General features: G+C 52.5%; 4 protein-coding genes across 4 annotated transcripts; 2 read left to right on the top strand and 2 right to left on the bottom strand.

Annotated features, from left to right (window-relative positions):
• Positions 1 to 499: 499 nt before the first annotated feature.
• On the bottom strand, positions 500 to 14,497 carry HER10_EVM0012299 (uncharacterized protein; the record flags this gene model as incomplete). Its single annotated transcript, XM_035481696.1, has 2 exons — positions 500 to 14,260; positions 14,318 to 14,497. 2 exons carry the CDS (start codon positions 14,495 to 14,497, stop codon positions 611 to 613), a joined length of 13,830 nt encoding a protein of 4,609 aa, XP_035330195.1. The 3' UTR covers positions 500 to 610.
• A 2,461-nt stretch (positions 14,498 to 16,958) lies between these two features.
• HER10_EVM0008017 (MFS transporter) lies at positions 16,959 to 18,247 on the top strand (the record flags this gene model as incomplete). Its single annotated transcript, XM_035477554.1, has 2 exons — positions 16,959 to 17,432; positions 17,501 to 18,247. 2 exons carry the CDS (start codon positions 16,959 to 16,961, stop codon positions 18,245 to 18,247), a joined length of 1,221 nt encoding a protein of 406 aa, XP_035329682.1.
• Positions 18,248 to 18,758: 511 nt separating this feature from the next.
• On the bottom strand, positions 18,759 to 23,360 carry HER10_EVM0004765 (uncharacterized protein; the record flags this gene model as incomplete). Its single annotated transcript, XM_035474398.1, has 7 exons — positions 18,759 to 18,860; positions 18,916 to 20,454; positions 20,513 to 20,565; positions 21,979 to 22,462; positions 22,523 to 22,935; positions 23,020 to 23,153; positions 23,245 to 23,360. 7 exons carry the CDS (start codon positions 23,358 to 23,360, stop codon positions 18,759 to 18,761), a joined length of 2,841 nt encoding a protein of 946 aa, XP_035329257.1.
• A 625-nt stretch (positions 23,361 to 23,985) lies between these two features.
• Positions 23,986 to 25,221, top strand: HER10_EVM0004879 (uncharacterized protein; the record flags this gene model as incomplete). Its single annotated transcript, XM_035474508.1, has 2 exons — positions 23,986 to 24,119; positions 24,179 to 25,221. Exons 1-2 carry the CDS (start codon positions 24,110 to 24,112, stop codon positions 25,219 to 25,221), a joined length of 1,053 nt encoding a protein of 350 aa, XP_035329272.1. The 5' UTR covers positions 23,986 to 24,109.
• Between the last annotated feature and the right edge of the window lie 550 nt (positions 25,222 to 25,771).

The following is a 25,771-nucleotide window of genomic DNA, read 5'->3' as shown; positions in this document are numbered from 1 at the left end:
GAACCCTGAGTCTTCCCTTACGACAGGGGTAGCACGCCTCTGACGGCCGGCCCAAGAAGACCATTCTCAGTTTTCGGTTGGACTTGGGGAAACGAAGTGTGTCGGGCGGTGGTGCGTAGGGGCCGAGACACACTGCAGCAACCCTCAAGAGAGAGACACACTGGCGATATCTTGAGGCAGATGGAGATGTGGTGTCGATACTTTCCTGATTGTGGCTGTGTTTGGGGGCCATCATTAACGTTGAAAGACCGTAGGGATACGGCCGGAAAAGCGGCATAAAGTCGTACATCTTGGCATTGTCGAAACACGATCCCCATTTGGAATGGTCGCGCTTTATGAACAAGCACAACTGGAATTCAGTCTTCACAACTCCACATTTTAAGGCTTGTTTTCAGGTGGCGCAACGGACATTTCAACTGGAACGCGAAGTTGCGGGGTCCAAAGACGGTCAATAAAGAATCAAATTCACGCTAAGCAAGCTCCTATCTATCGCGCAGAGGACTAAACGCCATCCTAGCAGTCAAGCACTGCTCTTGGGAGACAACCAAGACACTTTTTTAACAGAGATCAAAAGAAGATGAGAAAAACACGATAATTACAAGCACAAATCTCAAAAGCCCAGAGAAGCAAGCAAGCCTGCTTGCGAGTCCCTCGTCGGATGCTGAAGAAGTTGCTCAAGATCGAGGAACACGTCCAGGCTTTCATATATGCCCTTCAAAGCCACAGCGACGAGGTTGTCATTCCACACCTCGAACATGGAAGTAGGGGTTTCTTCGGACGATGTGTCTCGGGAATGAGCCTTTTGCAGCAAGCTCCACGCCTGGTTGACGACGGCACGTGCATGCTCGTCAGGACTGTGCATGTCAGAAGACGCGACAGACTCATCGTCATTGCCAGATGGGCCGCCCGGCAAGAGTGGCACATTGTTCGTCCTGGTCTTCTGGCTTCGAGTGTCAGGAAGCGGTGCTTCCGAGTCCCAGTGGTGGCCGAAGTGCTCAATAGCGACACACAGTGCCTGCAGAAGAGTCTCGGCGGTGTTGTGGTTGATCGTATTGAGGGCGTGGGTAAGCTCAATACTCAAAAGGCCCTCCGAGGGGCGAGAAGTCGTGATGATCCAGATAGCCGCAGCATTCGAGGTACCTCCCTTGGCGCTCAACTCAAAAGGTAGGTCAGGCGTTGTCTCGTTCAGCTCGGCGGCCAATGGGATATTCTGATGCTGGACGATGGACGCGCCCGCGAAGGAAGTCCGGGCTGGCCAAGACGTGGCTCCCGTGATGATGCGACGGAATCCAACGTGCTCATGCTCCATGCTCTTGGTGTGCTGAGCGTGGACGGCTTGCAGGAAAGTGCGCGTGCTGGTATCCTTCAAGATGTCGTTGACGCGGACAGGAGACAGATTGACGCAAGGTCCCACAACAGATTCGATGCCAGGGACCGGAGCGAAGCGACCAGACACAAGGCAACCAAAGACAACGTCAGATAGACCCGAGTGCTGGGCAAGGACGATAGCCCAGGCGGCTTTGAGAACGCTAGCGAAGGTCAGGCTGGCCTGAGAAAGATTTGGCAAGGTCACAAGTCGAGTAATGTGACCCTCAATTCCGTCATTGGCGGTGATGGCAGCAGGGGTAATGACTGGAGTCATTTGCGAGTTGTCAAGGAGGCGTCGCCAGTATGACAAGGACTGTCGAGAAGGGAGAGCCTGGATACTAGAAGAGAACTTGGCGAACGAGACTTCGGGAGCTAGCTCACTGCGCTTTAGAGCCTGAGAAAGCGTCTGAAGGAGAAGTGGGAAGGACAGGCCGTCGTAGTGGGTGTGAGCAAGTCTCATGACAAGTTGGGTTTGCGAGGCGGACTCGACGATGAAGAACTTGGTAGGAATCTCATCGGAACCCAAGCGACGAGCCTCGTCAGTCTCGATCAAGCGTGTCGTGAAGGAGACAACGTCATCCGAAGTGACGCGGAAGAACTCGAAAGCGGGCTGGAAGGAGGATTTCGAAGCAGCAAGTTGCCAGAGTCGGCCGTTGGCGAGCTTGAGCTTGGTACGAAGGATTGAATGGTGCTGAACCAGTTGTGTGCACGCGTTGCGGATGCGTCCATGACTGAAGCGATCCAGGAAGCGGAGGACGAAGTAGTTCACGAAGCCGCGGTTTCGGAGCTGAGAGAACTCGAATGCAAGAGCCTGGAAGTCTGACGCAGGCGTGATGTGATACTCGGCTGGACTGCTTGAAGAAGCCTGTGTCATGGAAGACACTTCGGTACTAATGGCGATGTCGGCGATGGCAACTTGCAGGGCCTCACCATCATCGGTATGCTCGGCATCTGGGGTGAGATCTTGACTACCGCCAAGATCTGACCACTCATCTGTCGACGACGAACCATCTGTGCGATCTTCATCCCCTTGGAGATGGCGACACAAACTGGCCAAGACGGGATACTTGAAGACGTCGGAGACACGGAGCGTGAGACCACCCTCAGCCAAGATGGGCACCAGGCGCATAGCCGTGATGGAATCACCTCCAAGGCGGAAGAAACTGTCCCGGATGCCAATTTTACTGGTATCAAGTCCAAGGACCTGTGCCCAGGCAGACACCATGCTCTTCTCCAGAGAAGAGCGAGGAGCTTCTTTGACACCTTGCACGCCACGAAGAAGTTCCAATTGCTCGACAGTAACATCTGCGACGATGGCCTGTAGCCTGCGACGATCGACCTTGCTCGACGATGTGAGCGGGACTGAGTCAAGAGGAATATAGAGCGTTGGAACCATGTACAGCGGCACTGCATGAGACATCTCCACGATTGCCTTCGACCAAGATTGAGCGAAGGCCTTGACTGCTTCGCTGTCGAGTGGAAGCATGGATCCAAGGGAGTTGCCCGATGCCTTACTGCTCGAAGGGACGACAAATGCGACCAAGGCCATGGAGTCGTTCTTCTGCTGGGGGAAGCTAACGATATCGGCGACGACGTGGCACTCAGGCAGAGCGCGACGCATATGATGTTCAACTTCGCTGAGCTCAATGCGCTGGCCCCTGAGCTTGGCTTGGTTGTCCTTTCGGCCAATGAACAAGATGCCACCATCTGAGTCGTATCTTACAATGTCGCCGGTCTTATAGAAGCGTCTGGCCCTACTGCCAGGATTGGGGAAAGCTCGAGTCCAGGCAAGGTCCTGCACGAAAGCGGCGCGGGTCTTCTCTTCCTGATGAAGATACCCGCGAGCAAGACATGGTCCCTCAATGAGAAGCTCTCCAGGCGCGCCAACGGGGGCCAGCTTGTTCGGATCTTCAGGGTCCACAATCCAGCAGATACAGCCAACACCTCTTCCAATGCGCCCAGGCTTGTGATTGTTGGACTCCAAGACGCACACAACGGTGCACTCGGTCGGGCCATAACCATTACTGACACGGCGGCCCTCCCATCGCTGAATATCCGAGCTTGTCACAACCTCAGCACCCAGTGCGATAGCCTTGATATCCGGGACCTCCTTGGGACGAAGAAGAGAAGCAACTCTGGGGGAGAGAGCAGCGAAGTTGACGCCATACTTCCTGACTGCTGCATTCAGATCTTCTGAAGCTTCCTCCGGCGATGGAATGCAGACGCAAGCCCCAGCGAGCAGTGTGCCAATTACCTCTAGCACAGAGGCGTCGAAAGTGTAGGAGGCGAATTGCAAGACTCGACTCTCGGAAGTGATTCCCATGGCGGAGCCGTGAGCCAGAGTGCTGGAAGCTGTAGCAGAATGAGACACCATCACTCCCTTTGGCACACCCGTGCTGCCAGACGTGAAGACAACATACGCCAAGGAGTCAGGCAGAGAGACACTGTGAGCAGGTGGCGGCGTGGTCTCTTTCTCCTCGGTCGAGTATTCCAGCGACGCTGGGAAGACTGGAGTGACAGGCAGATTTGCCAATGAGGGGAGTTTTGCCAGCTCAGGTGAAGTGAGAAGGACGCTGATTCTGGCTTCTTCGACGATGAACTTAAGACGGCTTTCAGGCTGAGCCGCATCCAAAGCAACGAACGCGCCGCCTGCCTTCAGGATACCAAGCATGATAACTGGGATCCATTTAGACTTCCCGTGGCTGAAGGCAACCACAGTCTCGGCGCCAATGCCAACTCCCATGCCGCGTAGGCGATGGGCCAAGCCATTGGAGAGTCTGGTCAAGTCGGCATATGACAGGTCGCCATCCCAAGCACTGACAGCGGGTGCCGAGGAGGGGTTGCGACCGATGATGGTGTACACGGCCTCTCGTGCTCCAGCTGGAGGACCACGAGCGTTCCATGCCTGGATCTGAGACAAGTCTGACTTTCCGGCCAGGTTCAACGCCGAGATCGGAACGTTGGGGTTTTGATCGAGGAGTGAAGCCGCATGCCCGATCTGGTGCAAGATGCGGCGCATCTCGGGGGGATCAATGATGCGACTGTCGTAGGTGGCAGACAATTCAAGCTCATTGCCCTCGACCGTCGCTTCAATGCCTAGTGGGTAAGTCTGAGGTGAAGCAGCCTCATCGCTTCTGGAGGCGTTGCTGAGCTGGTCACCAAAGAGACTCTCGCAAGCAGGGCTATCGTCGTCTCTCTCAGGCTGGACGACGAAGATGCTCTGGAATTGACACGATCTCTTAGCCGACTCACTGATCTTGGCAATATTGACCAGACCCATCTGCTCAAAAGGCATCATCTCTGTGGCCTGGCGCTGGGCATTCTGGAGGAGCTCCTCTGCTGTCATATTGGAATCCCAAGACAAGCGGACTGGTACAGTCGTGATAGTTGGGCCAACGATAGTCTCAACACGAGGGACAGGAACATTGCGGCCACTCAATGTCGTGCCAAAGACAACATCAGAGGAACCGGTGTACGTCCCAACGACGATGGCATATGCTGCACGTAATAGGGTCGAGACGGTAACTCCGTCGCGTTGCTGCGACTTCCACGACAGATTCACCTTCTCGGACCTGTCGGCTCGGAACTCCAGAGAAGACCCATGAGGAACGGTGGGGAAAGGAGAAGCGCCTGCTTCGTCAAAGTAAGACTTCCAGAATGACTGAGCAGCGTTGGCATCAACTCCCTGGATGTGCTTGATGAATGTGTTGAAAGCTGGAGCCTCAGGGAGCATCACTTCCATGTACGCTGTGGCAACGGCCTCCTTGATTATGGGCATCGACCAACCATCGTACATGGCGTGATGGGCAGTCCAGATGAAGATGGCATCATCTGCCGGGTTGGTCGGCAACACAAGACCGTACCTGCTGAGAGCCGTACCCAGACCCATCGTCTCTTTCTCGTCTTGAGCAAGGTACTCCTCCAAAGAGGACGCCCTGCGCCATCGCATTGCCTGTTTAGTGCTGATCACGGCCTGGAGAGTTCCATAGGTGTCCAGATGCACGAGTTGGGTGCGAAGGATGGGGTGAATGTTTGCGACGTACTCCCACGCTTTCTGGAACCGGCTCACGCGAACACTGCGCAGGCGGAAGATCTCACGAACGATGTAAGAACCCTCCTCCTTGACTGAAAGCGAAATGAGACCTTGTTGAAGTGGAGTGCAAGGATACAAGTCCTCGAGGGCCTCAAGAGCCACACCGCACTGCCGGGCAGCCTCCTGATGCATGAGAGTGTCGTATGCTGGGATGAGAGAAAACGGTGGAATGAGCTCAATCTCATCGCTCTCGTTGCTACTACACCGGCAAAGATTGGCCAAAACGGGTGTCTGGAAGATGTCGGACACAGTGATGGAGATGCCGACTGATCGCGCAGCTGTGACAAGCTTCATCGCGGAGATGGAGTCTCCACCGAGACGGAAGAAGCTGTCGTTGATGCCAATGCTTTCGGGGTCCAGCTGGAGAACGGTTGACCAAGCGGATTGCAGGCGCCTTTCGACATCGTTACGAGGTGCAACCTTGGGTCCGTCGCCTGTTGCTCCGCGCTGAAGGGCTCGCAAGGTGTCGAGATGCTTGTGGGGGATCTTGGCTGCGATGGCCTTGAGCTTTTGCCGATCCGTCTTTCCGGAGACCGTGAGAGGCATCTTGGAGATGGGGATGAAGATCGAAGGGACCATGTATGGTGGCACTGAGCGAGCCAGCTCAGCGACAGCGGTCGAGGCAGCTTCTCCGACCTGTTTGAGTGAACCAGCGCTTATACCAGCATTGCTTTCAATGTTCACGTCAACGCCTTCAAGGACGACAAAGGCAGCGAGGGCCTTGAGCATTCCGCTGCCAGCCTTTTGCTGCTGAAGATCAACAATGTCTGAGCGTACAGTGGCTGACGGGAGAGCACGGCGAATGTGGAAGTCAATCTCTCCAAGCTCGATCCTCTGACCACGAAGCTTGACCTGAGTATCCTTACGTCCGAGGTAGATGAAGGAGCCATCGCTTGTCTGCCGCACCAAGTCACCCGTCCTGTAGAAACGGCGCGTTGCCGAAGGCTCATCGCTGGATGCCCAAGCAGGACTGAAGATGAATGACTCTGCCGTGCGCTCGGCATCGTTCAGGTAACCAATGGCAAGGCTGGGTCCTTCAATGAGGAGCTCGCCAGCACATCCGATCGGTACCAGCTTGTCGATGTTGTCGGCATCGACGACCCAGGCGCGACAACCAACAGCGTGACCGATGCGACCACCGTCCCGAAGATCAGGATTGACGACACAGACGACAGTACATTCTGTAGGCCCGTACCCATTTTGGATGCGGCATTGGCTGGACCAGCGTGAGATATCATTGTCGGTGACTTGTTCGGCGATGAAAATGATGGAGCGAAGTGAAGGCGTGTCCTCTGGGGACAGCAGCGCCAGAACGGACGGAGTAAGCATAACGGTGTTGATGGAGTAGGAGTTGATAGCTGCTACGAGATCGTCCACACGTTGAGCATCTGAAGGCATACAGATACAGCCGCCGGTAGCAAGCGTTGTAAAGATCTCAAAGATGCAGGCGTCAAATGTCAGGGACGAGAACTGTAACGTGCGACTGGAGGAGTCGACCCCAAATCGCTCAGCATGAGCCATCATACTCGAAGATGCCGCGCGGTGACTGATCATGACACCCTTGGGGACGCCAGTACTGCCGGAAGTAAAGATAACGTAGGCAAGATCTTCAGGCGACGAGATGACTCCTTTGACGAGGGCATCACTGCCAGAAGCTCTGTGCCGCTTGACGAAGGGAGCGGCGGTGTCTGCCAAAGCAACAAGCTCCGAGGTGCATACAACATTGGGTGTGTTCTTGGACAGTCGAGTCAAACGCTCCTCTAACCCCTTGGAAGTCAAGACAAGACGAGCTTTCGATAGCTTCATGATCGTTGCAAGTCTGTCATCCGGCTGGGCTGGGTCAAGAGCAACAAAAGCCGCGCCAGCCTTGAGGATTGCGAGTGCCGAGACGATGGCCCATCGAGACTTCTCGAAGCACAACAAGACCATTTCACCTTGACCACTGCTACCAACACCGACACTGCGAAGTCGACCAGCAACTTGCGAAGATGCCGACTCAAGTTCCGCGTACGTCATCTCTCCGTCCCATGCACTGATGGCAGGGCGTGTGGCATTGACGACGGCGGCGGCACCCACAAGGTCGTGCATAGTCTTTTGAATGGGGCAGACTCGTCCCTCGTTCCACTTGATGACCTGCTCATGATCGGCTGGGTTGATTAGATGGAGATCACCGATTGGCTTGTCGAGGTTCTCAGTTTGGACGAGCTGGGAGAGAATGTGCTTGAACTGCTGCGCCATTCCAGAAACAAGGAAAGAGTCCAGTAGCTTCGGGTCGTAACTCATTCGAAGGGTAACTGTCTTCGATGAAGCCTCCATGACGCACTCAACCAACAATGGCTGGGTGGTGAACTGGGCTGAAGTGTCCTCGGAAGCGTCGTAGAGCTCCATGATACTCGCGACAGCTTCATCTTCCTCACTGTCGTCTTGTTGGACAACGAAAAGGGTACCAAACTGACAAGCAGCTTGAGCGTCCTCATGGAGACGAGAAATGTGTTGCAGGCCTGTCTGCTCAAAGGGAATCATAGTTGTGGCATCTTGCTGCACTGACTCGAGCAAGGAACGGATGGTTGTGCTTCCCTTCGAATCCCAGCGGACACGGACAGGAACAGTAGCAATGGTCGGGCCACTCATTCGATCGATGCCAGGAACAGGCGCGTTGCGGCCGTTAACCGTCATGCCGAAGACCACATCCGAATCGCCAGTGTAGCTTCGCGTGAGCAGAGCCCAAGCAGCACGTAGAATAGTTGACGAAGTGATGCCATCAATCGCGTTGATAGAGAACCCCATACTCTCGTCATGCGTCGCACTAGGTTGGGCAGTCTGGTTCGGGAGGAGTGAAGCAGGGAAAGTGGTACTCGGCCCCTCGAGGTAAGATGACCAGAAGGTGTCTGATTCGGTCTTGTCCAACCCATCCAGATGCTTGATAAAGGCATTGAATCCTGGAATGTCCAAGTCTCCGCGCGAGGTCTTGTTGTATGCCTTGGAGAGGTCGCTGAGGAGAAGTGGGAGCGACCAGCCATCATAGATACAGTGATGCAGTGTCCAGACGAAGAAGAATCGGTCGTAATAGGGGATGATGGCGTATCGGCTGAGAGGTGCCCCGAATTCGACCTCGCGAGAGTCGTCGTGGGCGATGTAGTGGTCAAGGTCGATGCTTGTGTCCCAGGAGAGTGACCGAGTGGTGATGGCTTGATACATGTTGGAACCAACACTGACAATCCGTGTCCGCAAGATCGGGTGCGCCTGGACAACCTGCTCCCAAGCCTGGTGAAAGTCGGCCATGCGAATATCAGTCGACAGCACCAAGACTTGACGCATGATGTACGATCCGTGCTGCTTCGCGGAAAGCGACATAAGTCCCTCCTGGAGGGGTGTGCAAGGATAGACATCCTCGACCTCCTCGGGCCGTACACCACATTGCTTGGCTACCTCAACGATGATTGATTCCTTCTCACCTTGGTCAATGAGAGAGAAAACAGGAATCTTTTCGATCTGAGACTGTTGGTCACTCGCGGCGGCTTGAGAAGCCAGATCCCTCAAGATGGGAGCGCGGAAAACGTGGGCAACAGAGATATGAAGACCGAATTGACGTGCAGCAGGGACCATCTTCATGGCAGTAATTGAATCTCCGCCAATTCGGAAGAAGTTGTCGTCGAGACCAATGGTCTCAGCCTTGACGCCGAGAACTCCAGCCCAGACCGCCTGCATGTTGGCTTCAGCTTGGGACTGCGGCTGCTCCTTGACATCCGAGGTTCCCTGCAAGAGGGCAAGGTCTTCAGGGCTCAGTCCTTGCGCAAGTGCACGAAGCTTTCGGCGATCTGCCTTAGCTGAGATTGTCAGGGGCATTCTGTTCATGGGAACAAACAGAGTTGGGACCATGTAAGCTGGCAGGGAGCGCGAGAGATCTGCGATGAGCTTGGGTCTGATGGTAGCCAGCTTCTCCACAGTCGCAGCATCTAGACATGCAGTGACTTCGGCAGACTGTTCCTCGTCGTTGGGGAAGACGATGAACCCGACCAGTGTGTCTGGAGCTTGACTGTTGGCCTGCATCGTGGCGATCTCGGCAGATACATCGAACTCTGGGAGTGCCTGAGCCAGCTGATGCTCGATTTCACCAAGCTCGACGCGCTGACCTCGGAGTTTGATCTGCGTATCTTTGCGGCCATGGTAGAAAACAGCACCCTCGTCATTCGCGTGCACAAGATCACCAGTCTTGTAAAAGCGACGCCGTCTTCCCGATCCGTCTTTGGACCAAGCCGGGTCGAAGATGAATGACTTCGCGGTGCGCTCGGGATCCCCGAGATAGCCACGAGCAAGGCCCGGCCCCTCGATCAGAAGCTCGCCCGGCGCACCGACAGGAACGAGCATGTCATGGTTGTCAGGATCAACGACCCAAAGGTTGCAGCCCACACCTTTGCCGATGGGAGGCTCCTCGTTGCTGCGTCTGTTGAGAGGAATAAGAGTAGATGTGACAGATGCCTCCGTACAACCATATGAGTTGAGGAGGTTGGTGCTCTCAGGCCATCGGCTGACATCACTCCCGTGAGAACGATCACCTCCAAGGATGATGGTCTTGAGGGAAGGAACCTCTTCAGGAGTGAGAAGTGAAGCAACCTTGGGGTTGAGCTCGGCCCAGTTGGTCTTGGTCCGACGGATCTCACCGGCTAGGTCGTTGATTCGTGATGCTTCCGACGGAATGTGGAGGGTAGCACCTGCAAAGAGGGTACAGAAGATCTCTTCCGAGCTCGTATCGAAGCTGTAGGAAGCGAATTGCAGAACTTGTCCGTCGGATCGTAACCCGCTGTCACGGCCAAACTCGTACATGGCGGAGCAGAATGCCCAATGCTCCGTCACACATCCCTTTGGAGTGCCCGTCGATCCAGATGTGAAGATGACATACATAGCGTTGTCTGGGCCGCCATTCGGCAAGGGCCTCCTGGGTAGTGGCAACTTCAATATAGAAGCGTCACAGACGACAAGAGTGTTTACACAGCCCGATGGAAACAGTGACGCAGTCGATGGCGCCACGACAGCAACCTTGGCGCCGAGTTGCCGAACAATGACCTCTTTCCTGTCGAGAGGATGAGAAGGCTCGACGACAGCAAAAGCGCCGCCAGCCTTCAAGACACCCAGCATGGCGACGACAGCCCAGATAGACTTCTCGAAGCAGATGGGGACGAAGACGTCCGGGCCAACTCCGAGGGCATGGAGATGACCTGCAAGGCGGTCCGACGCTCCGTCAAGCTGAGCGTAAGTCATCACACCGTCCCAAGAGCTAAGAGCAGTGTGAGTCGAACGCAGCCTGGCTTGGTGGCGAAACAAGTCATGAGCCTGCCTCCTGACAACCGTTGGCGGTATCGCGTTCCACTCCTGGATCTGATAAACGTCTGCATCTGTGACCAGGTTCAGAGAGGAAACCTGAGACTGGGAATTGCTGCTCAGATACAAGACCGTCTGCTGGAAAAGAGTAACGATTCTCTCTAGTCGCTCCTCATGCAGAACACGGCTGTCGAAGGTGGCAATGACGCGTAGTTGATGCTTACCCATCTCGCACTCGATCGATAAAGGATGGTCGTCGTATTCTAATGACTTGTTGCAATCCTCGACTCCAAAGACTTCTTCCAGTCTGGCCTGATCGGCAGTTGGAGGAGGCTGTACCAAGAAGAGACAAGAGAACTGGCATGCCCCTCGAGCATCCGAGCTGATGCGCGAGATATTTTGTAGACCGGTTTGCTCAAAATACCGCATGTCGGACTCTTGACGTTGAACGGCCTCGAGGAGCTCCATGATGCTCATATTCGGCTCCCAGCGAATGCGCATTGGAACGGTCGCGATGGTCGGGCCCGTGATAACATCGAGGCCGGGAATAGCTACCGGGGTATTTCTACCACTCAAAGTGTTTCCGAAGATGACGTCCCGAGAGCCGGAATACCTGCCGGCAACTATAGCCCACGCCGTTTTCAAGAGTGTAGATGCATTGAGACCATTCGTTGGCTTCCAAGTCCACGGAAATTCACGCACCACGGTCGAGTCAGGCTTGGGTGTAGAGATGGAGGATGGGACCGACGGGAAGAATGACAAGTCTGGCCCATCAAGGTAGGATTTCCAGAAAGTCTGGGAGGCATTGGTATCGATGCCATTGACGAATTTGATGAAGTTACCGAAAGGGGGGGAAGGGACAACGTTCTGACCATTGTACGCCCTCCAGAAAGCGTCTTGGATGATGGACATTGATAATCCGTCGTAAATGGAATGGTGAATAGTCCAGACGAAGACTGGGCTCCTCTGTGCCCCCGAGTCCACGTCAATCAAGGCATATCGGCAGAGTGGCGTGCCGAAAGTCATCGGCTGTTGCGCGTCTGCGGCCAAATACGCATCCAGATCGTTCCCGAAGTTCCAAGACAAAGGACCTCTAACCACAGCCTGGAGCATCCCTTGGGCCGCGGTGTTGACAAGTCTAGTGCGGAGAATGGGATGTGCGAGGGCTGTGATGTTCCACGCCTCCTCAAATTGGAACATGTTGATATGGCTGGGCAGGTTGAAAACCTTCCTGCTGATGTACGCCTCTGAGGTGTCATGCTTGGATGACAGTGAGATCAGGCCTTCTTGCAGAGGTGTGCATGGGTAGAGGTCTTCGACGTCCGCGGGAGAGGTGTTACATTGCTGAGCAGCTTCCCGGCGTAACTCCAAAGCAGTATCAAGCGGAACAAGTGAGAATGGCGCCACCTGCCCCTCAACTACTCCAGTCGATGCTTCTGATGCATATTTGGCTAGATCGGAAAGCTTTGGGTATCTGAAGAAGTCTGAAAGGCCCAACGGCAAACCGACAGCTCTAGCCGCACTGGCCGCTTTCATTGCAGCGATGGAGTCTGCGCCGAGCTCGAAAAAGGAGGTATTCTTTCCGATTAAGGTGGGATCAATGTCGAGGGTCGAAGACCAGACTGATTGCAGTTGGTGCTCGGCCTCGGTCTCCAGTGCTTCGACAGCCCCCTGAGAACCACGAAGGATTGTCAGTTGGCTCGACGACAGTCGCTGCGCCAGCAGTCTGAGCACGCGACGATCGGTCTTCCCAGATACCGTTAGAGGTACGGAGGGAATTGGTATGAGAACAGATGGAATCATGTAGGCGGGCAAGAAACGGGAGAGCTCCACTGTAACTCGCGTCTTGGCTTCTGCCGCGGCAGCGAGTTGCTGTTCGCTTGGTTGTTCCCCGTCAGATCCGGGGAACACAACAAAGGCCACTAGAGTAGTTGAGCCCTTGGATGATTCCAAGTCCTTGACGACTTCAGCAACAGGTTCTTGGCCGGGAAGACTCTTGCCAAGGTGGTGTTCAACTTCACCCAGCTCGATTCGATGACCTCTCAGTTTCACCTGAGTGTCTTTTCGACCGAGTAGCACCAGAGTTCCGTCAGCTTCATACTGACCCAGATCTCCTGAGAGATAAAACCGTGCCGTGTTACTGTTCGGGAATCTGCCGCGCCATTTGGGCTGGTCGATGAATGCTCGTCTGTCGACCGGTCGGTAGTAGCCTCTAGCAAGTGCAATGCTTTCGACAAGGACCTCGCCGGGCATACCAATGGGAAGAAGGATATCGTGATTGTGAGGGTGGACAATCCAGATCTTGGCACCTACGGTGTGGCCCACGTTCCGATTGTCACTCTCGGGTGTCAGTGAGAGTGTAGAGGTCTCCCAGATGCCCATCTCAGTGCCACCATAAGTGTTGATGAGATTCAACTTCGGACTCAACGAAACCACCTCGGACTTCCGTAGAGGCTCACCTCCAACGATGAGATATCTAAGAGAGGAAGCCACTGTCGGCTCGACCTGCGCGGCGACAGTCGGTGTGAGGAATGCATGCGTGACTTGAAGCTTCGCCATGCTAGCGTTAATGTCATCAACAACCTCCTGGCCGTTGGGAATACATATGCAACCTCCAGCGTAAAGGATCGTCAGAGTCTCTGACATTGTGACATCAAAGGCGGGAGAGGCAAACTGCAAGCATCGGGTGTGTTGGTCGATGTGAAAGGGTCGAAGAACGTCTCTGATGCCGTTGCAAATGGCTTGATGCTCGTGCAGGACGCCCTTGGGGACTCCCGTGCTCCCAGAAGTAAAAAATGCAGTTGCAAGAGCGGTTGCGGCCACCTGAGGGAGTGGCTCCGAGCCAATAGTGCTGATCTCAGCTACTTGTGGGAGGCTTTCCATGATTTCGATATCATTCCCAAAGTCTGGCAGAGTCTCGTCGACAAAGTTGGTGATGAGGCACTTAGCCGAGACCTCATTAGCAATTGCAGCCACACGGTCTGCGGGAGCTCGAGGATCCACAGGGACAAAGACGCAGCCAGCTTTGAGAATAGCGAGCATGGAAACCATACTCCATCGCGATTTCAGCATCTTGGAGATGATGAAGGTGCCTTGACCCCATCCCTTGGCGACAAAGTAGCGGGCCACAGCTTCAGAGTAGTAGTCTAACTCGGCGTAGGTGAAGCTACCGTCCCAAGCACAGATCGCCAAGTCTCTGGGGCGATGGAAAGCGTGAGCAGTGACAATGGTGTGAATGCACTCTTGACTATCTGATTGAATGTTGTTATTCCACCTGGAGAGCTGCGCTATTTCATGGAAAGGCAGCAGGTCAATCTGGTCGATCCCCAAATCCAAGCTAATGCTAGGACTAAGCAATTGATGACAGATGATTCGGAAAGTGGCTGCCACAGCCTCCGTCTTTTGCTCATGGGCTGCACCGGAGACATTGATGTGGCACTGATTTGATTCTTGACCAGACAGCACAAGTGTGTAGAAAAGCTGGAAAGTGATTAGTGATGTAGTACTAGCATGGCGTCTGTCGATTCTACTACTCACCTCCTCGGGAGCAATGTGGGCGATTGACGAAGGAGGCTCATCTTCCGTAACGAGAAATCGGGTAGGACAATCGCTGAGTCTCAAGGAAACACCAGCATCTTCCGCTACTGCAGATCGGCTCACTTGACGTAAGACGGCGCCGACCGTGGCGGGATCAGGACCACTGTGGAGAATGCGCATCGTGACATAGAGGCCATCTTCATGACTATCACTCTGATGCAGACTTGCCAGATTCACAACGTCGGAGTCAGTGTGCACGTGGCTTGTGATTGCCCATGCAGTTTTGAGAAAGGAGTTGGCTTGGAAATTGAGCCTGGAGCAAGCTCCTCGAAGGGCTTGTGATGAGACCACGAGCTTTTTCGAAGTAGACTTCATTTTTGTATGGTGAAAAGTGATTTGATAATACAGCCTACCAAAGGATTGTTGATTATTCGTATTAGGACAGATGGACTGATAGAATCGAAAAACGAGGTTCAGCGAAGAATATCACAGTACTACGGATACAGGCTCAAGGTGAAGTGGCTTCATGCAGTAATTATCCGAGTAATTGAAACTTCCCTTCCTTCCCCCACTTCCCTAGTCAGTATTGTCTCCTCATGTCATATCACAAACGCTGACACTGCAAAACAGCGCTCGGTGCTGATGGAAATTGAAGAGCGTGTTACCAGGGAGTCTTGGCCGTCGGCGACTGTTGCTCAAAGCCCAAAAGGGCAACGTGAATGACCCTGCCCAAACCTTAAGACGGCAGACTGATCCTTTCGACGAGCAGTGCAGTCATCATTGCGCACAAACGCGAGGGATTGGAAGGAATCGACAACAGTCGCATTCGGGGCTCCAGTGACTCCAGTTTCCCACACAAGCTCAGTAAGCCAGTATGGATCGTGAGTCGTGACCTTGTTTCAATCTCCGGCATGTCACTGGGAGTTCCACCTTGGGTCCCAGACTTATGTGATGTGGTGCGTTCATACAATTCAGCGAATAGGAGACATCACACTTTTCGCCGAAAAGCAGGGTCACATCGTCCGTCGGCCTAGCTTGACATGACTGCAAGGTTCCGCGTTATTCGGATTTGACGCGAGAGTGAGCCTCTGCGGAGGTTACCCCGGTCGTGTTGCTATGATCAGACGAACCTCAGCCGAAAAACTCGTTAGGATTCCGGATTCTTTGGAAGCGAAGTGGGGCCGTAGACGGACTCGCATCGTGGGGCCAAGCTGCAAGGTCAGCAATATTCCCTGGCTGCGGCGTGGCTCAAACGCAGGACGAGCCCGAGGAGGAATTTAGATTGCTGCAAGATATCGTTCCGGGAAACCTAGGGCTAATGTGGTAGAAGCAATACCACCACGGGTAAGCCGGGTCATCACGCAACTGCAGATGTTGCTGACCCAGACCAAACAATCGGAATACCGAGGGTTCCTGAATCCTGCAAGAGCGGCGTGAGAGGAGTTACATCGAATCTATATGCGGCCCGCGCGGCAGCAATGCAGAGCCAAAGTTGGACTGACTAACTCCAACTTGACCTTGAGAGTCCGCCAGTGGCCACGGAGATTTGAGCCATGCCGACAGTCTCGATCTTTCAGGGCGAAGGAACGTTGCCACATTTCAAACTTGGAACACTCGTATCCGCACGTGCGGTTTGGTCGGGATCCGGCTGGTGCTTCGAGAACACGGGAGCGAGCACGACATGCCATTTGTCAGGGTGTCATCTGGGCCTCTTATGTATCCTTGAATCACTCTAAGTTTGACCCCGTCCCACCGTCATATCTGGAGTTGTAAGACAAGACATCCATTGCCACGGAACCGGTGCCAAATTTTCACTTCTATGTTGCATCTGTCTCAACGCACTGCCATCAACCTACTCCAGTTCAGTCCCTTCAAAGTGGCTGCCTAAACTGATATCACTCTTTTACCATACCAAAACACTCGTTCACAGCAATCGGTACGATGACGAGCGCCAAAGATAGTGATTCACTGGAGACACCAGAGCGAACATGTTTCGGGATACCTCTCTCAGCACTGGCAGTGTGCATTGCCTTGTCCCTCACTGTCGGACTGATTGGCATGGTGAGTACATGGAGTTTTCTTGTAGCTGAACCTACGGAATGGGTGTAGATGGCATTGCATACTACTCTTCTTGTGAGTACTCAAGTGACAACTCGCTAACGTATGACGAACTACAGGACGGCACAATTGTGGGTGTAGCAACTCCTGAAATCACGACCGACCTTGGAAGTCTTGGTGATGTTGGTTGGCTTGGATCTGCCTAGTATGTGTTTGAATGCGAATTTTATGCACCCAACTCAGTCTCGACCACGAACTGACAGAGACGACTCAGCTTTTTGGCAGCAGCAGCGTCACAACTTGTCTTTGGCGCCCTTAACCGGGTAGTCCCACACAAACATGTCTACATTGCAGGAATCTTCCTGTTCGAGCTCGGTTGTCTGCTTGCCGGACTAGCGAATACATCTACAATGTGCATCGTTGGTAGGGCGTTCTCTGGCCTAGGCTGTTCTGGAGTTGTATCAACCTCACTAGTGTATGTCAAGGTGTCCTTCAACATAATGCTCGGAATATCCTTCGCTGACTAGCCTGTGCTGATGCCAGACTCGTAACCGAAATTCTGCCACCTGCCCGTCTCCCACTCATGATCGGAATCTTGGGTGCTATGGAGTTGGTCGGCCAGATTACCGGCCCTCTCATTGGTGGCGCCTTGACAGATAATGCATCATGGAGATGGTGCTTCCTGATAAATGTACCCATGGGAACAGTGGCTGGTGCGGTCGTTTTCTTCTTGCTCAGGACCCACCGAAAGCCTTGGAAGACGATCTTCCAAGAGCTGAAGATGATTGACGGCATCGGCATTCTCATCTTGACTCCGGCCATCGCTCTCATCTTGTTCGTCGTTCAGTCTGGAGGCAACACGTTCGCATGGAACAGCGCACAGTCCGTCAGCATGTTGACAGTGGGATTCGCTCTCCTCGTAGCGCTCGTATTCTGGGAGCACCGAAAGGGCGAGGCCGCTGTCATTCCCCTGGCACTGTTCGAGAACCGCAGCATCTCTTTCGCCGCAGCTTTTGCTGTCGCGGCTGGTATGGCTATGGCTTTGTTTGACTACTACGTAAGTACAATCTTCATCGAGGTGGTGTCCCTCACACCTGCTATGAGCCGACTCCTGACACATCACAGATCCCGCTCTGGAACCAAGTTATCAAGGGCTATTCAGCCGCGCGCTCTGGTATCCTGCTTCTACCCCTGAACGCTTGCTCCGCTGTCGGTGTGATGGCAGGAGGCCTTCTGGCGAACACCATCGGTCGCGCGAACCCGGTTATGCTTCTCGGTGGTACTCTTACGGCCATTGTATCTGGTCTTTTCAGCACCATTACCATGGCCAGTACTGATTCTCGTATCATGGGGATCTCGGCACTGGCCGGTTTCGCTGCTTTGGCGTCTCAGCAGCCCATTGTTGTGGCCCACAACGCTGTCGAGACCAAGCTGTCACCGACTGCCATCTCAATGATGCTCTTCAGCAGCATGGTGGGCAGTGCTATCAGTCTTGCCATTGCGCAGGCGGTCTTCCTCAACAAGCTTCAAGGCAACCTTCGTCCAGTTCAAGGAGTCGATGTAGACAAGATCATCCGAAGTGGCGCAACCGAGCTTCGCCACATCGTTGATCCATCATTGCTCCCAAAAGTTCTCGAACTTTACAACCTTTCGATTGTTCAAGTGTTCTACATGGCCTTGGCGGCTGGTATTGCCATGACAGTTGCATCACTTTTGGTCAAGTGGACGAGGATCTTGGAAAAAAAGCCAAAAGACGCAGAAATCTGTGAGCCTTCGCCAGTCACATCGGCCGGTACTGGAGTGACCGAGCCTGAAGACAGAGAAAACACCGAAACAACCACGGAAACTATCGTTGAGAAGGATAAAGATTAACTCGTAAATCATTGTGGACGGTCACAGTATACAATGAGCATCTTACGTCTGTTGGTTCATGCAGTTTGTTGATAATTATGCACGCCTGGGTTTAGTGGTTTGCTTATTTGTTCATGAGATTTCATTTTATTTGTCGAACTGGCTCAATCTAATTTCATCTCCATGTCAAATTCGTACTATTTCCCTCAAATGTCTGCCAGAGTTGTCCGACGAGGTCTATTGCCGCCCAATATCGAACATTGTCGGCATTTATAACATGTTTCATGGATTGACGACTATGAGTCCTTCAAGGTGATCATACGCGAGAGTTTTCGATTAACTTAGTAACTTAATTCCCTGTTCCATCCCTAACCGTTGCTAAAATTTTCAAACGCACACGCTTCCAAGATGACTAGCTCATTTTTCTGGTCGTGAGTTTATGGCATTCGTCTCTATATACAGGCAAGCACTTCCTTCACCAGGACATACACGCAGGAGTGCGACTTCCTCATCATCAAACCTTTCACAGCCCCTAAGCTGTTGCCGCTGTCTGGGTTGCACTTGAGGCCGCCATTTTGGCCATGGTGTTTTGCTTCTTGAGCGGCAAGGTCGACAGTTTGCGACGGTACATGTGCTGTAATTGATGTTAATGAAAGGAAAAGGCAAAGAAGAAGCAGATAACAACTTACCAATGACGCCGAAACAAACGCCATTGCCTGGGCAATCCCCTCGTTTTCATCGATAAAGTAGCCCCATGTGGTCTTGTCCCCCTCCACGCAGGTAGCCAGCACGCAGTACTTCCCATCGAACCGCCCAGACAGCCGCTGGGTATGATGAATTTTGGCCGCGGCATTAACGTCCTTCATGAAGTGCAAGCCCCTGACAACGGCGGAGGCAATGTCGGGCCCAGTTCCATCGATACGAATGGCGAAGCTGTCGGCAGGATTGATCATTCCGACAACAGTTTGCAGTGTGCCATCGCTAGTGACGGAGATGTTGCCGATGTTGGAGGCACTATCGTGCTTCTCGCTTGGCGTAAGTGAGTAGCTGGCAATGAAGAGGTTGATAACCTCCTGGTGTGAGATCTCTCGTGCAAGGGCCTCGCACATCATCTGGACTCGGCCTCCAAAGTTGATCTGAAGCTCGACGGGTATGTCAAGGCCCCAACGTCTGTTGAGGATCCAAGTTGCAGCAGCCTTGCCACTTTGTGAGTTTACCCGAATGATTGTGTCCAAAGGAATGCCCAAGTCTTCAGGATCGAGAGGGAGGTATGGAATGTCCCAAATCGGCCTAATTCCCTTCTCGGCCGCCTCGACTCGTTGCGCAATGCCCTTTCGAATGATATTCTGATGGCTGCCACTGAATGCCTGAAGCGCAAACTCGCCAGTATAAGGCATACGTTGAGACACGATTAAACCAGTGAGCTTCTCATACTTTCTCTTGATGTCGTACAGCTTTGAAAAGTCGAGACCGGGGTGGATGCCGCGCGAGTACAAGTTAAGGGCCAGTGTGACGAGATCAACATTGCCAGCGCGCTCTCCGTTGCCGAACAGACATCCCTCGACCATGTCAGCACCTGCAAGCATGCCCAACTCAGCTGCAGCAACACCACATCCACGGTCGTTGTGGGTGTGAATTGAGATAGATATCTTTTCGGGGTCAGACAGAGACGCTCGGAAGGTCTCGACTTGGTCTGCAAACACGTTGGGAGTAGCAACCTCGGTGCTAGTCGCCAAAACCACCACCAAAGGGTCCTCCACGGTGGGCTCCCAGGCCTCTCTGACAGCCTCAGTGATCTGCACAGCGTAGTCATGGTCGGCTTCGTTGTAGGACTCGAGGCCAAACGCCATGGTCCAGTCCGTTACAGCCGCCGATTCCGGGTCGTCTTTGGTAATAGACCGCAGGTACCGAACAGATCTAACAGCCTGCTCAAGTGCCCTCTCTCGTGTGAAGCCCTGATACTTGAGCTGCTTGTCACTGACGCAGATATAAGTGCAAACGGACGCTCTTTTGGCACCACGAAGAGCGGCGACGGTGCGAGCCAAGAAGTCTTCTCGCGTGGGAGAAAGACCCCGCAGACGTACAGTGTCAGGAACAATGTTGGGCGTCTCAATCAGACGTCTCGTAAAATCGAACTCGACTTGGGATGCGGCCGGAAAGCAGACTTCGATTTCGGTGTAGCCAATTTCGACGAGCATCTGGAAATATTCCCACTTTTGCTCAATGGTCTATGAAGGAAATTAGCCTCCCATAGGTTTGAAATTCAAGTACATGCGTTAAACTCACCAAGGGGTTGATGAGAGATTGGTTGCCATCACGCAAATCAGTTGAAAGCCAGACTGGAGGCTTCGTCAAAACCCGGTTGGGCCATTTCCGGTTTGGATTGTGGATTTGCTGGAATCCTGTGTACTTGGTGTGTGGGTCGGGAAGCCTATTTTTGCAATAGCTGTAAGTAAGCCAGCTATTATGGAGAGCAAAGGGAATGCGCTGCAATTAGGGAGCACGTACATTTTGGCTGGTAGTAAACTTTGGAGAACTGAAAATGGAGTTAACACGACAAATTACAGCACAATATGACTAATGATGTTGGAGGCTGTTAATCAGATTGATCAGTTGAAATGCTCATACCCTGCATGTGTAATTGGTCCCACTGGCACTTGAAGGTATATGTATCAATCAGCTTAATCTGGAGGAAAAAGTCCTGTGTTCTAGATACGGGTCTTTCATCCGAGCTTCCGACGAAGAATTAGCAAGGGGAAAGAAAGCTATTGACTATGCAGCTATGACATTGCATAACGTGGGCTTTCACCTGGGGCGGCAACGTGGCAGTGACACAGCGGTCTTCATGCTTAGTCTGTGTTCACAACAAGGTTCCAAGTCCCGGTCCAATTTCAAGCGGTCCAATCCAAGGGGCCCCTCCAAGCAACATCGTTCCCGGCGCTTCGATTGTCATGTTGGGGATACCATCGGTCAGCAAGCCCCCGCCCCGGATCAGAACAGGAAGTCGGACCCATCTGTTGTCGAGTCTAGAATGCCAATCTCATGTTTGGTCTCATACATTCAACGTGGGTTGATGCAGGATACGGACATGGAAGTCAGAAATGCTGACCAGGTAGCAAGAAGCGCTTCCATCAAATTCTACGGAATTTCAAGCCTCGAGGTAATACGCATAAAATCACCTCTTTGTCTCGTTCTTTCTTTCTTTCGCTCGATCGTCTTCTAGCGGATTTCGGCGTCCAGGAATCGGATGCCAAAGGATTTGGAAGATTGATCCGTAAACCGTAATGGGACTTTACACCACATGATCCTCATTATTGAGTTCATGCACCTACGTTGTAATTCATGTCTACTGAGATCAAGTTGATCTAGTCCGGGATCAAGATGAAGTAGGTTTGCCGGGTGAGATGATCAAAGTTCCTAGTACCTACTTTGCCAAGGTTTGGATACATTTACCTTAGATTATGCTTATCTTCCAGCATGGATGGCTGGGCTCAGACAAGGTAATTACTAGAAGACTCAAACCAACCAATTCCTAAAACTCAAATCACAGCAACTTCAATCACTTCAACAAAGTAACGTTTCGCATGCTAGTTTTCTCTACCCACGTACTTAGTCATTTCTACATTTGATCTCTCATGAAGTTCCGAGAACCTTCTTCAGAGCCTCGATAATCACCTCAACCTCCTCCACTAAATACGAGAAGACGCGTTAGCTCCCTGGATTATCCAAAAAGGTTGAAGAGCGTAACTCACCGGTGTTGTAGTGCACCAAGCTTACTCGGACAACGCCATCTTCGCCGAGACCGAGGATTTTCTCGGCCAGCCGCTTTGAGAAGAAATGACCCCACCGAATCCCAGCGATGGATTGGGCCTCAACTCCCTCTACGACGCTTTGAGATGATTTCCCCTTTACGGTAAAACTCACCGTGGGAACCCGGGTTGAAGCTGCAGGGGAAACGTCGCCTCGAATGGAGACATCAGGCCGTGACTTCAGAAACTCGAGAAGATGCTTTTGTAAGACTTCTTCGTGCTGAGCAATCTCAGCCCAGGTCTGCTTCGGGTTATCTCCGAAATATGCCACCAGCGGTATGACCGCTTGTGTGAGCTCGTAGCTAGCCGCAGCTAGCTCAAGCTTGTCCATCAAAGTTCCAGACGGATTGAAGTAGTGTCCGAGTGACTGTAGCTGTTCCTGGGCCTTGAAGGATCCGTACAGCAAAGATATGTGCGGACCGTACACCTTTGAGTTGTACACGGTCAGTTTGTCCCGCACAGGTGGTCTCCTTGTGGAATCGCTTACCTTGTACCAAGAAAAGGCATAGAAATCAGCCCCAATCTCTTTTACATCAATCGCACGGTGCGGCGCATAAGCAACACCGTCGACACAGAGTAGGGCCCCCGGGACTTCGTGCACAACATCTGCAAATGCCTTGATATCATGAATGCTTCCCAGGATGTTACTGGCGTGTGTACAAGCTACAAAACGAGTCTTCGGTGTCAAGAGATTCCGAAGCGTCGCCACATCGAGTTTGGGGTTTGAGTGATCAGAAGGTGCCCACCACTTCACCGTTGCGCCCGCGAGAGTTGCATAGTGGAGCCAAGGGTCAATGTTGGACTCATGGTCAACTTCCGAAAGAATAACTTCATCACCAGCCTTCAGCTTGAGAGCTGCTGCAAGGTTACGGAAAGCTTGAGTTGTTGATGGTGCAATTACTGATACGGAGTGTAAGTACATGTGGCCATGGGTGTTGGGCCCTTTCCTTTGAGTCTGGGCATGAGGTGGTGGGCGACCCTTACCAATTTCACCGACATCGGCATTAACGTAATCGGCGGCAACTTTATACGCCTTGTCGAAAGTCTCTGTTGAGATCTTGGAGGTTTTGTAGCTTGCCCCCAGTTGCACGTTGTTGTTCACGAGGTATTCCGAGATGCTGCTCTTTGATGTCAGTGAATGAGCTAGCTTCAGTGTTGCCTACCGTGCCTGCGTCCCTGGAGAATCATGTTTGACCGGCTGTTCCTCACCTCTTTGCGACTGTGCCAAGCACTTGACTTCCACCAGCGTTGTCGCCAAAGATCTGGTTTTTTGCCAAAGCTGGGAACTGGGCCCTAGCCTTCTCAACTGAAAATGTTGAAGCCATCGTGGTTGTCTACTCTTTGAACAAGAATTACTTTTCTTACACTAAGATACGTATAACTCAATCGTAGATCCTCATATCTCCTGAGTCCAGTATTTTTCGCGATGTCGGTTGATGATATGAGAAAGCGTTCAACCCTACATTCAGATTCCACGATGGACTCAGTAGAGAGGATGTTGCCTCAGAACACGCATTGACCTCCCCCCATATGCAAGGTCATAGTCATCCATGCTGGGTCGCAGCGAGCGCATAAGCGACGTCATAATGACCAAGATACCCAACGACAGTCACTGAATAAAACCTGCATAAACTTTATCTACTTCCATTCATCCTCTTCATGTTCTAGACTCCTGAGACAGTGCAGGACGAAACACGGTCATGATGCTGACAGTATGCGGGGTGTCGCTGGCATCAATGAGGCCTGCAGAACTCCACTAGTTGGGTTTTTGGGAGGGCCTGACTTAAGTCTAATCAGATCTAAAAGAGGGGTCCAATGATCATGTAGAGACAGCAACGACACCGCATATTCATGGTGCTTATCGTGCATTATCTTATCAATAAGAATTACTATAACTGGGTCAGAGCTCTCGAGAGCAGACAGGAGGAGAGGTACACACCATCGTGCAGACTGCGAAGTCCAATCCCAACCCCAACTGGCCATCACGCATTTGATCATCGCAAAGGCCGCAGTCAATCTCAACCATACTCTGTCAAGAGATCTCCGGACAAATTCTCGGTCGAGCAATCTGAAAATGGAACACGGTATGGAACTCAGATCGACCCGCCTTCATCGCGATACCTGTAACTAACTGCCCATCAAGTCGTTGAAATCGGGGGCGTCCGCGTTCGGATGACACCTGTCGACGAAAGCCCGAAGACAGCTGTTGCGTTCCAGGATCTCGTTGGGCAGCTGCAGCTGACTACGGCTCTCGCCAGGATCCCTCGACCAATTCCTGATGCCCGTCGTCGTGTTCAAGTACTTGTGTCAGTCGACTTTGATGCGGTATCGGGCTGGATGGGCACAGGGCAACATCCCAACAATTGCCTCGCCGACTTCTCATCGGGTATATTCGCAGGCCGAGTCGGCGTAGGCCGCCTTCTGGGTCTCTTTGACCGTGTCGGCGTCTCCGACAAGGTGACATGGTTTATACCAGGTCACTCTATGGAAACGTTCCCAGCGGAGACGAAATCTATCGTAGAATCAGGCGCGGAGATTGCACTTCATGGTTATTGCCACGAAGACTGTACCAAACTTGACACGAAGCAAGAGGAAGATGTCCTGGACAAGTGTATTGCCCTTGCCGAGTCTTTGACTGGGAAGCGCCCTGTCGGATTCCGAGCTCCTTTGTACCGAATCCGCCATGAGACGATTTCTCTATTGGAGAAAAGGGGGTTCCTTTATGACACCTCACTCAGCGGCCACGACTCACAGCTGTACCCTCTTGACCGAGGCTTTTCTCTCACCCCAGTCGACTATTCTAAGCCAGCACATACATGGATGCAGCCCTCTGTCCAGCCGGAATCTACCGGCATTGTTGAAATCCCTGCCAACTGGTACATGGAAGACATGACCCCCCTCCAGTTTTGGCCCAACGTCGAGAACTCTCACGGGTTTGTGTCGGTCCAGACGATCGAGAAGATGTGGAAAGATCGCTTTACCTGGTTGTGGAGCCATGGTGCTGACGGACGTGGTCCCGGTGACTTCGTCTTCCCCTTGGTCCTCCATCCTGATACCTCAGGCATGGCACATATAGCAGGAGCTATCGAGGATGTGCTACTCTGGTTGAAAAGCTGGGGGTCGCAGGTGGAATTCGTCACATACGAGACAGCAGCAAGGTCATATGTGGAGCAAAAGGGTAATTAGTACATAGTAGACCTCGTTTCTATAACATAATGCCGTACACGAGATAAAATTTCGTCTTCATGCCCACATGCCAGATACGGTATCTTGAGTATGAGAATACTGTTGCCTGAGAAGTGGTCTTGAGGCAGCAAGATGGGTGTCAATCATGAGTCTAAACCTTTTTGATGCTGTGGAAATGTGATCCCTCATAGAGTAAGACTTATCGCAGCAACCATCTTCTACACCTGATACATCGTGAAGATTGTCTAAGGACAAATCTTCCTCAATCGCAGTCTTTAACGTTGCTGTGTCTAACAGATATTTGTAAGGTACTAGGATAAGAAATACCTAAATATCTAGCTGATACACCCTTCATGCGTTAAGTAGGAAATCAGAAAGTCCATACTTAAGGTAGCCTTTACAGCGCAATGATGCATCGGTCCCAGCTATGTTTTTTTTTTTTTTTTTTTTTAATGTTTCTTGCAGTGACGCGGAAAATTTCCGACGTAACCTCATGAAAACAACCGTCATAGCCACAAGTTCCTTCGTCTGACGAATTATCACCAACATC

The sequence above is a fragment of the Colletotrichum scovillei genome (genome assembly GCF_011075155.1).
Source record: "Colletotrichum scovillei strain TJNH1 chromosome Unknown Contig00009, whole genome shotgun sequence".
Lineage (NCBI taxonomy): Eukaryota > Fungi > Ascomycota > Sordariomycetes > Glomerellales > Glomerellaceae > Colletotrichum > Colletotrichum scovillei.
Note: the sequence above shows the minus strand (reverse complement) of the source record. Positions and strands in the feature narration are given on the sequence as shown.